The sequence below is a fragment of the Argentina silus genome (genome assembly GCF_951799395.1).
Source record: "Argentina silus genome assembly, chromosome: X".
Taxonomy (NCBI): Eukaryota; Metazoa; Chordata; class Actinopteri; order Argentiniformes; family Argentinidae; genus Argentina; species Argentina silus.
In genome coordinates this window covers 24,805,719-24,818,421 of record NC_139653.1, presented here as the reverse complement: position 1 = coordinate 24,818,421, position 12,703 = coordinate 24,805,719, and the positions used below count along the sequence as shown (strand labels likewise).

General features: G+C 40.6%; 1 protein-coding gene across 1 annotated transcript in view; it reads right to left on the bottom strand.

Moving 5' to 3' along the window:
- Nucleotides 1-600: 600 nt before the first annotated feature.
- The window catches only part of fam168a (family with sequence similarity 168 member A), a 28,589-nt gene continuing 16,486 nt past the window's right edge, over nt 601-12,703 (bottom strand). Inside the window, exons 2-8 of the mRNA XM_083695946.1 lie at nt 9,462-9,563; nt 9,056-9,141; nt 8,554-8,634; nt 6,684-6,835; nt 5,944-6,121; nt 4,391-4,520; nt 601-4,166 (exon numbers count right to left, since the gene is read on the bottom strand). Of these exons, the coding sequence (XP_083552072.1) occupies nt 4,408-4,520; nt 5,944-6,121; nt 6,684-6,835; nt 8,554-8,634; nt 9,056-9,141; nt 9,462-9,517 (666 nt within the window). The 5' untranslated portion in view covers nt 9,518-9,563 and the 3' untranslated portion in view covers nt 601-4,166; nt 4,391-4,407. The remainder of the gene's footprint in view (nt 4,167-4,390; nt 4,521-5,943; nt 6,122-6,683; nt 6,836-8,553; nt 8,635-9,055; nt 9,142-9,461; nt 9,564-12,703) is intronic.

The following is a 12,703-nucleotide window of genomic DNA, read 5'->3' as shown; positions in this document are numbered from 1 at the left end:
TCTGCTAGATTGTTTCTGATATTTCAGCATCATAATGACTTCCCTGACTTTCATTGACGTCTCTTTTGTCCTCTTGTTGACAGACACCAATAACAGACTCCAAAGGCAAATGAAAGCCTAAAATCAATACTGTACATTGAGAGCTCTCCCATGACTGCAGAAATTATGTGGTGGAACACACCTAACAAACCAGAAACACCTGTCAAGCCAATTGTCTAATCACTTCTGGGTACCCTGGAATAGGGGGACTATGCATAAAAAGTGTTGTACTTTCTGAATGGTAAACCAATATGTGCACAAATACCATAAAATAAAAGCTGAGAATCTCCACTTTAACCTCATTGTAATTGTACTCTACAGTAAAAGTAATCTACACTCCAAACTTTTGGAGTGTAGAGCCAAAAGAAGAAAAATTTTTTCACTGTCCCATTACTTATGCAGGGCATTGTATGTCCATTGATACAATTGACTGCTGCCCATTACTGTGCTTTACCTGAAATTAACCTTTACTGCTTAAGATATACTTATATATCTGAAATGTATAAAATAGACAAAAAACACAAATCAAAGACAAAAGATGGGATTCCTTTTATAGGAACATTTTAATAGTTATTCAATGTTCTACATCTTACAGTAAATATTATACAATTACAAACTTGGCTTAGTTATAGTACTAAGATCACTAACAGAATTTCAAAAAATAAAAACATTAAAAACAAAAATTAAAAACAGATTTACACTTCATATCACAAGCCTGACATAGGTCCCAAACACTGGACCAATAGCTAACATACAATTCAATTCTCCCAACGTTGAAAAAACGTTGTGCCATAGTTTGCCACAACAGTTTGGTAATGGTTACCATTGTTTGTGCAAACTGGGTACCAAACTTCAAGGGGGTTCTTCCTAAACTCGCTCCAGGGATAAAAGTATTTTGGAAGACGAGGAATTTCCACTTTTTGCATCACATTTAGTGTCAAATTAAACTTTCATTACTCTCCAACAAGTGAAATTAAAAGATGCAGAACATTGGAGATAAAAATAATCTATTATTCCTTCAATAGCACTGTTTTAATTCATGAGAAAACTGCGAAAGACATGACCATTGCAACGCATAAGAAAGAGAGAAAGATGGGGGGACAGAGCAAGAAGGAGGTAGAGAGAGGGGTGATAGTGTTTGTTTAAAAACATGTTGACTTCGCATACGGTGTATTTATGAATTTATTAAAAAAAAAGAAAATAAATCACCGAAAAACAATTAGAATCTTTATGCAATTGAATTATTACTTTTTTCACATTTTTGGAAATGTCTTCATATATGGAATACAAAATGAAAAGTGAAGGAATTAATTGATATAGACCATGATTTAGACAAGCTTATATTGTAGCTTATATTCCCCCAAACACATGAAATTCCTCTCACCTCACATCTTGTAACTGACACCAGTCTGATCTAGTTTTTCCTAAGAACAGTGTTTAGGTTTTGCCACATTATTGTTGAGGAAGATTCTAGGATTATTGTTTTCCACATATCCAGACACCAATGACTTGCTTTGATTATGTTATGAAGGACATACAGTATGCAGTTCTGGTATGACATCTCCACACTGCTCTGTGTCCTAAGTAACTACTGTTACCACTGGCTGTGGCAAGTCTGGCTACACTTCTCACCTAACAGCAGAAATACAGTATACATAATGTTGTCATTTGAATGCATCTTTAAAATGGCCATGTCTAATAGAGGAAGACAAATTCTGTGTGCGAGAAATAAAAAGATGGAGGTGGAGTAAGATTCAGAAAAACAAAAAGATAGGAAGAGAGAGAGCTGGAGAAGGAAGGGGACCTGTTGTAACTTGACGGCAGGATAGATGTCATCACTAGATGTTATGTAAGATTTAATTTTCGACTTGTGAGCAAAGAGTTTCACAGACAGTGGATGTTTTAATTTGAGAAATACCAAATAACTGGATTAACCACTTCATAGTTAACTGATAACTGAAACACAGTATGTCACATGCCACTAAGCCCAACATTTCAAATGATTCCAACATTTAATTCTCTCTCTCCTTCCTCATTTTAGTTCATATACTGTATGGTAGGGGAGGTGGATGTGTCAAAAGCACACAATAGCTGCCATGTTGATGCAACCATGCTTCGCTAGAACACACTACTGTACCACTCACTGTATAAATATACTGCATTATTCTTAAAGATAGCCAATGCTGTAGGGTACTATACCTGAATATGTATACTGTCTATTTATGCTCAAATGAAGGGAAAAACGCAATATTTTCTTAAAATGTGAAACACTGAAATAGTGGTTGATTATATAAATCCTTCTAAGAGAAATAATGCTATAATCTTTTGTTGAGAATTATACAACTATTATAAACATTATCAGGACTAAGAATACAAAATACTTGGTTTTATTGTTTAATTTGATTAAATTAGCATATTAACTGCTACTCTCTCACTACAAAGCCTAAAGGTACCTGTTACTTAGTATAAATTATTGTCGTCAATGCTTCCTCACTTGTGGACTATTCAAGAACAGAATTTTGATATGTTCTATTCTCTCCTCAGAACACAGTAACTGCAATTACAAGGGCTAAAAGATAGAGCTGGAGCCAGATCCCAGATTCTGAAATGATGTAAGGATTTTCTCTATTGATTCAAAATGCTCTTAAAATAATGACTCTGTGGCAATAGTATAATAAGGCTCTTATTATTGCAATTAAAGACTTGATCTTCTACCTCACATTGGAAATGCCTTTTAATGATCTGTACCCCAGATTCTAGTTCTGATTTCCATCACCTATTATTTATTGTCCCGAAACTTGGCACGTATCTCATCTAGCTGAGCCTACTTCTCCCTCTGGGTGAGTTCACGCATCTTCCGGTCCCACTCCTGTCCTGTCCTGTTCTGTTCTGTCCACCCCAGCGCTTTCATATCCCTTTATCTCCTACGCATGTTCCTGAAGAAGCTATCTGAGTGGTGTGTTTCTGTCCATGTCCTACGTATTCATGAAGTCCGTGGAAGTGTGTATGAGTGTATGACTATATGAGTGTGTATCAACTCTGTGTCTTTGTTTATTATGATTGTGAAGTTAAACTGTAATTTCTGGCACACCTTTGATAATGTTTAGTATTTGATTGACATCAGAGTTGGAGCTAAGTGCCATGAAGTGATCCTGATTTTAGAGTGTCCAAAACACTGTGTGCATGTGTTTGAAAGTATGTGACTGCGTGCATGACCACACACAATGTACACACACAGAGCTTTAATATAAATATATTCATATCATATAATAATTTATCAGTCTAACTTGAATACACTCACCTGATTTACAAGCTAAATGAAGGTACTGGAATACTCAAAATGGCCTTGTATCCCAACATACAAACAGTCAAAAAACATGTTATGTATTGGTCATGCATATTGACTAGTATTTTAGTATGGATATTGGGACACACAAGAGGATAATTGATGGTAAGTACTCTGGCCCTAAGGACTCACACACCATGTTTCAACAGCCAGTGAATCTAGCCACATCTATCTAAGAAACAGGTACAAGCTGGAAGACAACCCTCTTTACCAGTGGAGGATGAACTGAAACCAGAAGGATAAATGAAACGGATGGATGAAAATCAAGGAAAACAACAGGATATGGCCTATGCCTATTGGAGAGAAAGAGCGATTAAAAGACAATCTAAAGAAATTAGATTAAAACCCTGTGCTGATCTAGACGTTAGAAAATTTGGCAGCATAAGTTGATGATAAAGATAATGGCCATGGTGATGATGAAGATAATAAAGAAGTGCCGTATACATTCCCACCACTGAAAGCAGAAGTCGGAACACACCAGCGGAACACAGAACACAAGAAGAGCAACGGACACCTGTGATTGGTCTGAATCACCCTGGAGTTCCAAATAAAGAAATAACAATTGATTATAAAAAACAACAAAACAATGCAATGGCAGATAAAAAATAAAAAGGAAAAAAAAGGTTGAATAAAAAAATAAAAAGCAGCTTCTGTAAAACACTAAAGAATGCATAAAGTAGCCGTTGCACTTTCTTCTTGCAGACAGATGCCAGGTTTCCATGGTAACCAATAGATGCCCATGTAAGACTCGAGTAGTTGCATATGATGTTGGACTCCAGTTCTGGAAGGGCAAAAGAAACAGAGGACAACAATTATTGTCTGAGACTGCCGTAGTTACTGGTAAGAAGTGGAAATGGTAAGATACCATTTCCACTTCTTACCAGTACCAGAGAAGGAGAACAAAGTAAAAAATTACAGTACACCAAAAGAGACAGACATAGAAAGAGAGAGAGTAGTGAGAGACAACAGGGACAGACAGCACACAAGCGTGCAAGGGAGACTTACATGACTTAGTGGGCAGTCTACCAGTGGGGTGGGACATAGCTGTATCCAGGTGTCCCCTGGGGCCTGTATGTTGGCATGGTTACCTGGTGTGCTCCAATCTGAGTGTGCTGGGGTGTGGTCAGCAGAGTACCTACAGGAAGTCAACAGCATAATTAGAACATTCAAAACAAGATGTTTATGCTTTACAATGATGCCACTGGTGATGGTAATGCAGAGGGTTTCAGGTATACAGCCAAATTTTGATGTAATTGACATAACTGTTGTAGACTTAGTAGAGGATTTACAATGTAGGGTGTCTAATCAAAAATTGCATTAATTGCGCAGATAATCCTCTAAGAAAGCCAATGATCCAAAACGCATGTTTCTATCATAATCGGTTCACAAATTATTGGAGTGTTTACCCTTGAAGGATGCCCAAAATTAGGGTGACTAAATCAATGGAGGCCAGAGAAAAAAATTCTGGAAAATTGCAGCCCAACTGATTAGCACTAGGCTACTACTGTAATTAGCATTAGGCCAGACAGGCTCAATTTCCTCTTCAACTCGTTTTCTTTCTTCTCAAATCGGCAGGACATAAAACAATACAAAGGTAAGATAGATTGATTTTTAGACAGTATTTTCATATTTGAGTATACGCTTTTCATAATAACGCCAAATTATTATTCTTTTTTCAAAGATTTCGCACAAAAAACAAGCGTGTCTTTGTTAAATGTAAACTGAGTGTACCCGAGCCTTTTATATTCAAAGCCTTTTACATTTAATTCAGCTCATATGATCCTTATTTAGTTTTTTGTGACACGCGGGAACAACTTTGAAAACGACCACCACAACATGTAAAATCCTCAAAAGTTGCTGTGAGACAGCATCACTGCTCTGTGAACAGTGCTTGGTGCTTATAATCAGATGTATTAGGTTACGAAATCTGACTTTTGTACTGCTCTTCTGTACACATATGTCTATACTGTTCATAATACACATATCCTTATTTTTTTAATGCTACTGTTAATATACTGCACATCTGTAGATACTGTACATATCTGTTTATACTGTTCATACTGCATTCCATATTTATTCTGTTCTGTTACTGTTAATACATATACACTGCTTATACTGCACTGCCTATACAGCTCATATGCTGCTTATACTGTTCATACTGCATTCTATTTATTCTGCTTATCATATACTGCTACACTGCACTACTTATACTTATACTGCACTACTTATACTGCTCATATACTGCACTACCTGTATATATTGTTCACACTGCACATTTCTGCACTTCTGGTTAGACGCTAACTGCATTTCGTTGTCTCTGTACTTGTACTCTGCACAATGACAATAAAGTTGAATCTAATCTAATTTAATCTTCTGGCATGAAAGGTTTGTGATATGTTAAAATAAATACCCCACATAATGATTCACAGGATCATATTGCTTTGGCAAAATGTATTTTATAATATCAGCAAGTGACATTTTCAAAAACAGGATCCTGTCCCTGTATCTCCAGAAAGACCACTCTGAGAGTCCCCTTGGCCATACTGTAGGGGTCTTACCAGCGCTCATAGCCATGGTGGTCCCAGCCACCATCCCCATGGCAGCCATTCCGTTGTTTCTAGGGTTGGGGACAGGGGAGGGGTAGAGGGCTGAGGGGATACTGTTGGGCTGAACCACTGTAGTGTGGTGGATAACATGTGGCTGGGCCGCATACATTGGCTGGGTGTAGTACGCTCCCTGTATACAGAGAGATAAACAGTTAGGGTGTGTCTGTGTGGTAGTGTGGACAACCTGTGGCTGCATTTAATACACTCCCTGTAGGAAACCAGCTTAGAGAGAGAGAGAGAGAGAGAGAGAGGTTACATTTACATTACATTTTTGACATTTAACACCAACGCTTTTATCCAAAGCGACTTACAAGTACATTTGTCTAAAGTAAGTGAATCATCTATACATCAGTCATCATAAGAAAAAAATAATCTATGCTAGGACCATGTGCCACTGGCAGTTACAATGCTAGAGGAAGGAAGGATTACTATTATTATTATTTTACTATTTAAAAAAAGCCCAGTATAGAATAGAGTAGTATAGAAACAGTATAAAAAAATACAGTAGAGGAACTGTGCAGAGGGGTAGTGGGGGGGTGAAGAGGTCTTTAGGAGGGATAGTCAAGATGTAGCCTGAAGAGATGGGTCTTCAGTCTACAGCAGAAGATAGGTCGTGACTTTTTTCAGGTTCAGTTGTGTGTAATCAGTTTAGCTGGGAATAAAGGTGTGTGTGTGTGTGTGTGTCTGTTTACCTGTGCATGTGCATATAGGTTCTGCTGAGGGTAGGCACTGCGTATGGGGTACATTGCTGTTTGGTAGGGGTTGGGGGAAGGGGTGTAGGGTGGAGGGGCTCCATTTGTTTGAGTAGGGGGCACTTTATATGGAGTACCCGCTGTGGTATATCCTAGAGAGAGAGAGCGAGAGAGAAAGGAAAAATATTTCAAACATAATTCCAAAAGGAACAGCTATATGCAAACAAATCCTCTTAATACCAGTCCCTCAGTGGTGCTATGTGCTGTCATTCAGTCTATGACAGTGTCTCCTCCTAGTGGTGAAGCCATATTACTACAGTCTCCATCACTGACTACCCCTTTTCCACCAAGGCAGTTCGTGGGCCGGTTCGGAGCCGGTGCCGAATCTCGAACCAGTTCTGCGCGTTTCGACAGCAAAAGAACCGGCTCTCGGCCAGGAAAACCGGTTCCGCAGTGCCACCAACACTTGGCTGGTTCAAAACCGCGAACTGCTTACGTCAGGGTCTGGGGGCGGGATTATCGTGACCAACCAAAGCTTTGTGACTGCCATTTTTAAAAACCCAGAGCTTCATTAGTATTCCAGTTTGCTAGCTAGGTTTAGATCAGTTGAATTTTTGGACATAAAGCTAGCTAGCTTAAGGCTAACATTAACATGTTACGTTCAGTGTTAATAAGAATCAAAACATCTTAAGTAGTTACCTTTCTTCTTGAACGTAATCGCCGTCCATAGCAATCGCGATGAGCAGCACAAATGTGTTGTATCAGTCGTGTTTGGATGCCGAAGTAGGCTCGCAAAGTAAAGTGATGACGTAGTCTGCCATTGTTGCTGTTGTGCTTGAAGTTTGCGTTAGCCTTCCTAGGCAACCGGAGGCGAACACAGTGACGTAATGACGTGGCTCTCTAGAACCAACTGCGAACCGGCACCAGCCCAGAACCAGTACTAGGTTCGAGTTGGTGGAAAGGGGATATCGGGATGTTGCAGTTGGTAACCTCAAAATGAGTGCATCCAAATAGTCTAGATTGGTCTCCTCTCTTTGATCTGCCTAAGTCATGAGCAGAGGGCCAATCGAGGACCATACCTGGAATAAAGGCACTACACAGGAATAAAGTCACATATCCTAAGACTTCAGGTCAGTGCAGATGAAGGAGAGGAAACCACATTACACTTAGTGAGATGCACCATTGTTACCCAAGGCTTGCTCTCCTCTCCCTTCTCTGTATAGTAAATGCTCCCAGACACAAGGAGTGCCTGAAGGTCACAAATGCTGATTGTGCTCCACACAGGCGCTTCTGAAAGCTCACACAGGCAAGAACAAGGGAACAAAGAGAGATGCTGGAGCTGGAGGGGGTGCAGTCTCTCTCACTCATGCATGCATGCATAAAACACCAGTGCAGTGTCCGACTCTTTGCAAGGCAAAGCATATGTAGCGGTAAAACATGTCTCTTTGATTCACCAAACTGGTTTGTAACACCAGCCATACATTCTATGGGCTGCAGTTCAGTCATTTTAGCTCACGCTGGCATGTCTCCATCATACTTCAGCAATGAACAATGCTATCATATATTGTGATATTTTCTAGAGTAATATCTTCAATAAAATCATTTTGATATCGCCCAACCCTAGACAAAGCATTCCAAAACACCTTGAATACTCAACACAATAAAATATGTGACTAGTACAGCATTTTTACCAATGTCACCCATATGCTATAGGACAGATTCTTCGAGTAGTTTGTCACTCACACTACAGGACTGTGTGTGTGTGTGTGTGTGTTTCTGACTGCGGGACCATGAGCATCTGTCGCCTGGCTCCACTTCCATTTGCTGTGGTTATTAGCTTGAACCCATTTAGTATGGGTTGTGATCTTACCTGGTGGATAGCCTGGACTACCTGTCTGATAGAGGTTAGGTGAGTAGGTGGGAGCAGTGGTGGGATAACCTCCTGGGTAGCCTACAGACATAGGAGAGAACCGAATCACAGTTGCATACATAATAGACCACTGGGTTCAGGGAGTGTGTAGAGAGAGAGATGGGAATGTGTTTCTGTGTGTGCGCGCGTGTGTGTGTGTGTGCAAATGCATTTATTGGTTGCAGTTATCTGATGGGTAAGGAGCCTCAACAGTATACTGATGGACAGAAAGACAGCAGAGGTTTGTAATTGAAGAGGATGTGCACATTACAACTCATCTGTCTCAATAACACACACACACTTGGGTGGACAAAACACGCTGGCAAGCATGATATGCTTAAAAGCATGATATTTTCAAATGACTGTTTCCAATAATGGCCCCTTCCATGGCAGAAGCTATACTAATCTGTCTTAATTTTTGTGTATGCACCTCACCTGCCTCACTTGTATGAATGCACCTCACCTGTGTAGGCCATGTTCTTGGGGTTTCCGTAGGGAGCTCCAGGCTGACTGTAGACTGGATTCATATTGGAGGGTAATCTGTTCTTACTAAGAGAGAGAGAGAGAGAGAGAGAGAGAGAAAGAATATAGATATTAGCGCTGTAACTGGAAAATCTAAAACTAAACGCGCATGCACACACACACACACACACACACACACACACACACACACACACACACACACACACACACACACAAGATAGGAACAAAGCGCATCATGCAGTATTTGGCAGCTTCCCATGATTTCTTGTCCTGTGTCTACAGACCTCTGAGTCATGGTTCTGTGAGTGTGTTGTATTACTTACCTCTCGATATTGTGCATGTCTGGTTAGTGCTTGCGAGTGTGTGCATGTATGTATGTGGCGTACCTCTTGTCAGGTTGGTACATGAAACTGTATTTGTCAGTGGGGTGCCCGCTCGCCATTCTTGTTGTATGCAAATGAGGAAGAGGTGGGAGTGGATATGCAAATCTGAAATCAAAACAGCGAGAGATCATGATTATAATGAACACAGCAAAGAAAAACTGCAGAGAAAGAACATTGAGCAAAGCAAATGGCATAGCATATGTGTGTATTGTATGAGTGAAAGTATATGAGTGTGTGTTATGTATTAGGGCTCTAATCTCACTTTCATTGGAATGTTTGCATGATACCAGCAATCCCATTCCTAATTTCCTGCCCTTTTGTATGTTTGTTATGTGTGTTTGTGGGTCTTGATTATGGTATTTATTCATGGGTGTGTGGGTTGTGCTGGTAATATCTACAAATGTTGGTGTCACAAGATGTGTTTTAATGTGTTTGTGTATAAGTACTGAGTACATTGTATATAGGTTGCATGCATGTGTGAATGACTGCAGTGTGAACAACAGCACAGAAAGAAAAGCAAACAATAATACTAGCCAATGAGAGCACAAAAACATTAGAGTGAGAGAGAGTGAGAGAGAGAGAGAGAGAGAGAGAGAGAGAGAAAAGTTTTGCCAAATCTCTCACCAAAGCAATGGATCAATATATAGATTAACTAACTAAAGAGCTGTTGAGAGTATGTGTGTTGAGACCTGTATGTTGTTGGTTGATGTTACTTTGTTTTGTGTATGTCTGGGTCTTGATGATTAACAGGATCATTTTGTGCTGCTGATACAGGACCCTGTGCACCACCTCTCTCTCTCTCTCTCTCTCTCTCTTTCAAACTGAACTTAATTCTTGCCCATACTTACAGTTCAGTAACAGTCACACGATCAAAGAGCAGTTCACATGAACACATACTCTGACTGTTCAACGCGCACACACACCTCTACTGCCCTACTGCCCCCCTAGGCCTCAGTAATACAGACACACAGACACACACACACTATAATTAGGCGATTACTCCATCATTAATGAGAGATGAATGAAAAATGGCCTTACAAAGAAAGGAAAAGAGAGAGAAAGGGGGCAGGTATAAATTATTCAGGTGTCTGCTGAGAGGAGACCCGACTAGCAAGCATTGCTGGAGATACCCGTCAAAAGAATGAGTGTGAATGTGTTAGATACACAGTGGGAATTCTGTGTTTGTCACTCCACAGTCCTGCTGTTTAATTAGCTACGAGAGAGTGTTGAAACAGATGAATTGGCAACACCCACCCGTACTCACAAGACCTAGATCAGTTAAATGAGGTGTGTGTTAGAGAGCAGTTTGTAGGGCCTAGTTCTCCAGGCAAGTATCAGTGTCATTGATTGGAACAGAGGGACTGACAGTAACTATTTGGAATGCCCTCTAGTCACACACAAGTCTTTTATAATATATCCCCCCTATCATCACCTCCTCTCAATCTCCCTAAATTCAAATCACATCACCCCCTACCATCACTTTTCAATTCCAACCCCTCTTTGCCCCCCTGCCTCTCCATGCGTGCAACTACCTCTAACCTTCCCTCCCTGATCCGGTCCCTTCCTCGCATCTTTATCATCACCACCTTTCATCTCCCCTTTAACCTTTGCTGCTGCACTCTCAGCAACCTCCCTCCACAACCACCTCCTTTCAGTAATTCGGAAAACAGGGAAACACACAATAACTACCAGCAATGGACAGGTGGCTTAACTAGCCCTAGGGCACCCACCAGCTGTGCCTAAATACAAATAGGCTGGGGTGTGTGCATCTGTGAATGAGTGTGTGTGTGTATGTGTGAGGTGTGTGTGTGTGTGTGTCTGTGTGTAGGTGCTTGCATGGCATGGCCTATGTTTCTGTATGGACGGCCATGGGTGGGGGAAGGGTAGTGTCTTAAACTGCAAGTCTCTTTGTTTCAACCGGGTGAAGAGTGCTTATGGCCCTCTTCATTGTGAAAAGCCCATTCTTTCCCTAAGCTCCCTATTCACAAGACCACTACCTCCGATTGTAAAGACCATTATTCACTGGATTGTTCAGTAAACCAACACAGGAGACAGAGGGGGTGGGGAGAGAGAAAGGGAGTGAGATGGAGAGAGAGTGAGAGGTATCATTAGTGAGACTTCTTTCTTTGTGACATTAGCCTAACTCTCCTATTTCTGACTAGCTTTGCAGTGATTTAGCAGTTAGGCCTAGAGCTCAGTTAGGCCTAGAGCTCAGTTAGGCCTAGAGCTCAGTTCGGTGAAGATCAATAGGTGTGGCCTAACACACACACCTGACCCCACATTCAGCTAAGATGAGTGGTTATGGGGACTCTAATGCACTGTGTTGCCTCAGGATTTGGGGCAGAACAACTTTGGTCAGCATCTGTTGTTCCTGGCAAGAATACAGTTAGTTGTTCCACTAATTGAAATATTAAACAGAGTGGGAGGAGGTTTGTGTGCGTTTTAACATTAAAACTATTTATGCTCCCTCCAGTCTTTAACCTAGGGACACACATGGGGAAAGAATAAGATATCACCACAACGAATATCACTCCCACTCCTGAAAGGGACACATGTTCAATAGACATACCTCCCCACTTCATTCCCATACCTCCTCTTCCAGCAGCTGTTCCTGGGCTAGAGCTAGTCAGCTAGACTATTGAGTACCGAGGAGCGGACATACTTCTCGTGACTTTCAAATACCTAGCGAATTTCCCCATAGGCATTGTATCAATGCCGATTGTTCAATTTGAAAGCATGAACCCACCCATTCAACAACTTCCCAGATTAATCACTAATTTGTTATGACTTGTTTGTGACTTTTAAAATGGTAAAGTTACGAGAACATGTTCGAAATGGGTTATTTTTTGTTTTGCACACTTTGAAGATACTGACTAGAATAATAGCACAGGGAAATTCCTGTAAGCATTGAATTTATAATAATTAAATTAATAATTCATAATAATCCAGACGGGAGAAAATGTATGTGGACTGTTTGAAGTGACGACACACCTTGGTACTCAAAAGAAAGGGCATTGCATAATGGAACATGAACACAGTGTTGGTTATACGAGTTCTAGCCTAACGTTCTAATCTAACCGCTCCCTCCCTCTATGGCACAGCCTATATCAAGGTACTGTGGGTAATGCATAAAGTGAATGAGGCTATATGATTAGGGTTAGGGATTCTGGTCTAATGTTGTTAATATATGCGCTTGGCCGTGTAGGTATTCGTGTGGTGCAGAGGAATTGTTAGGGTGCAAGGAA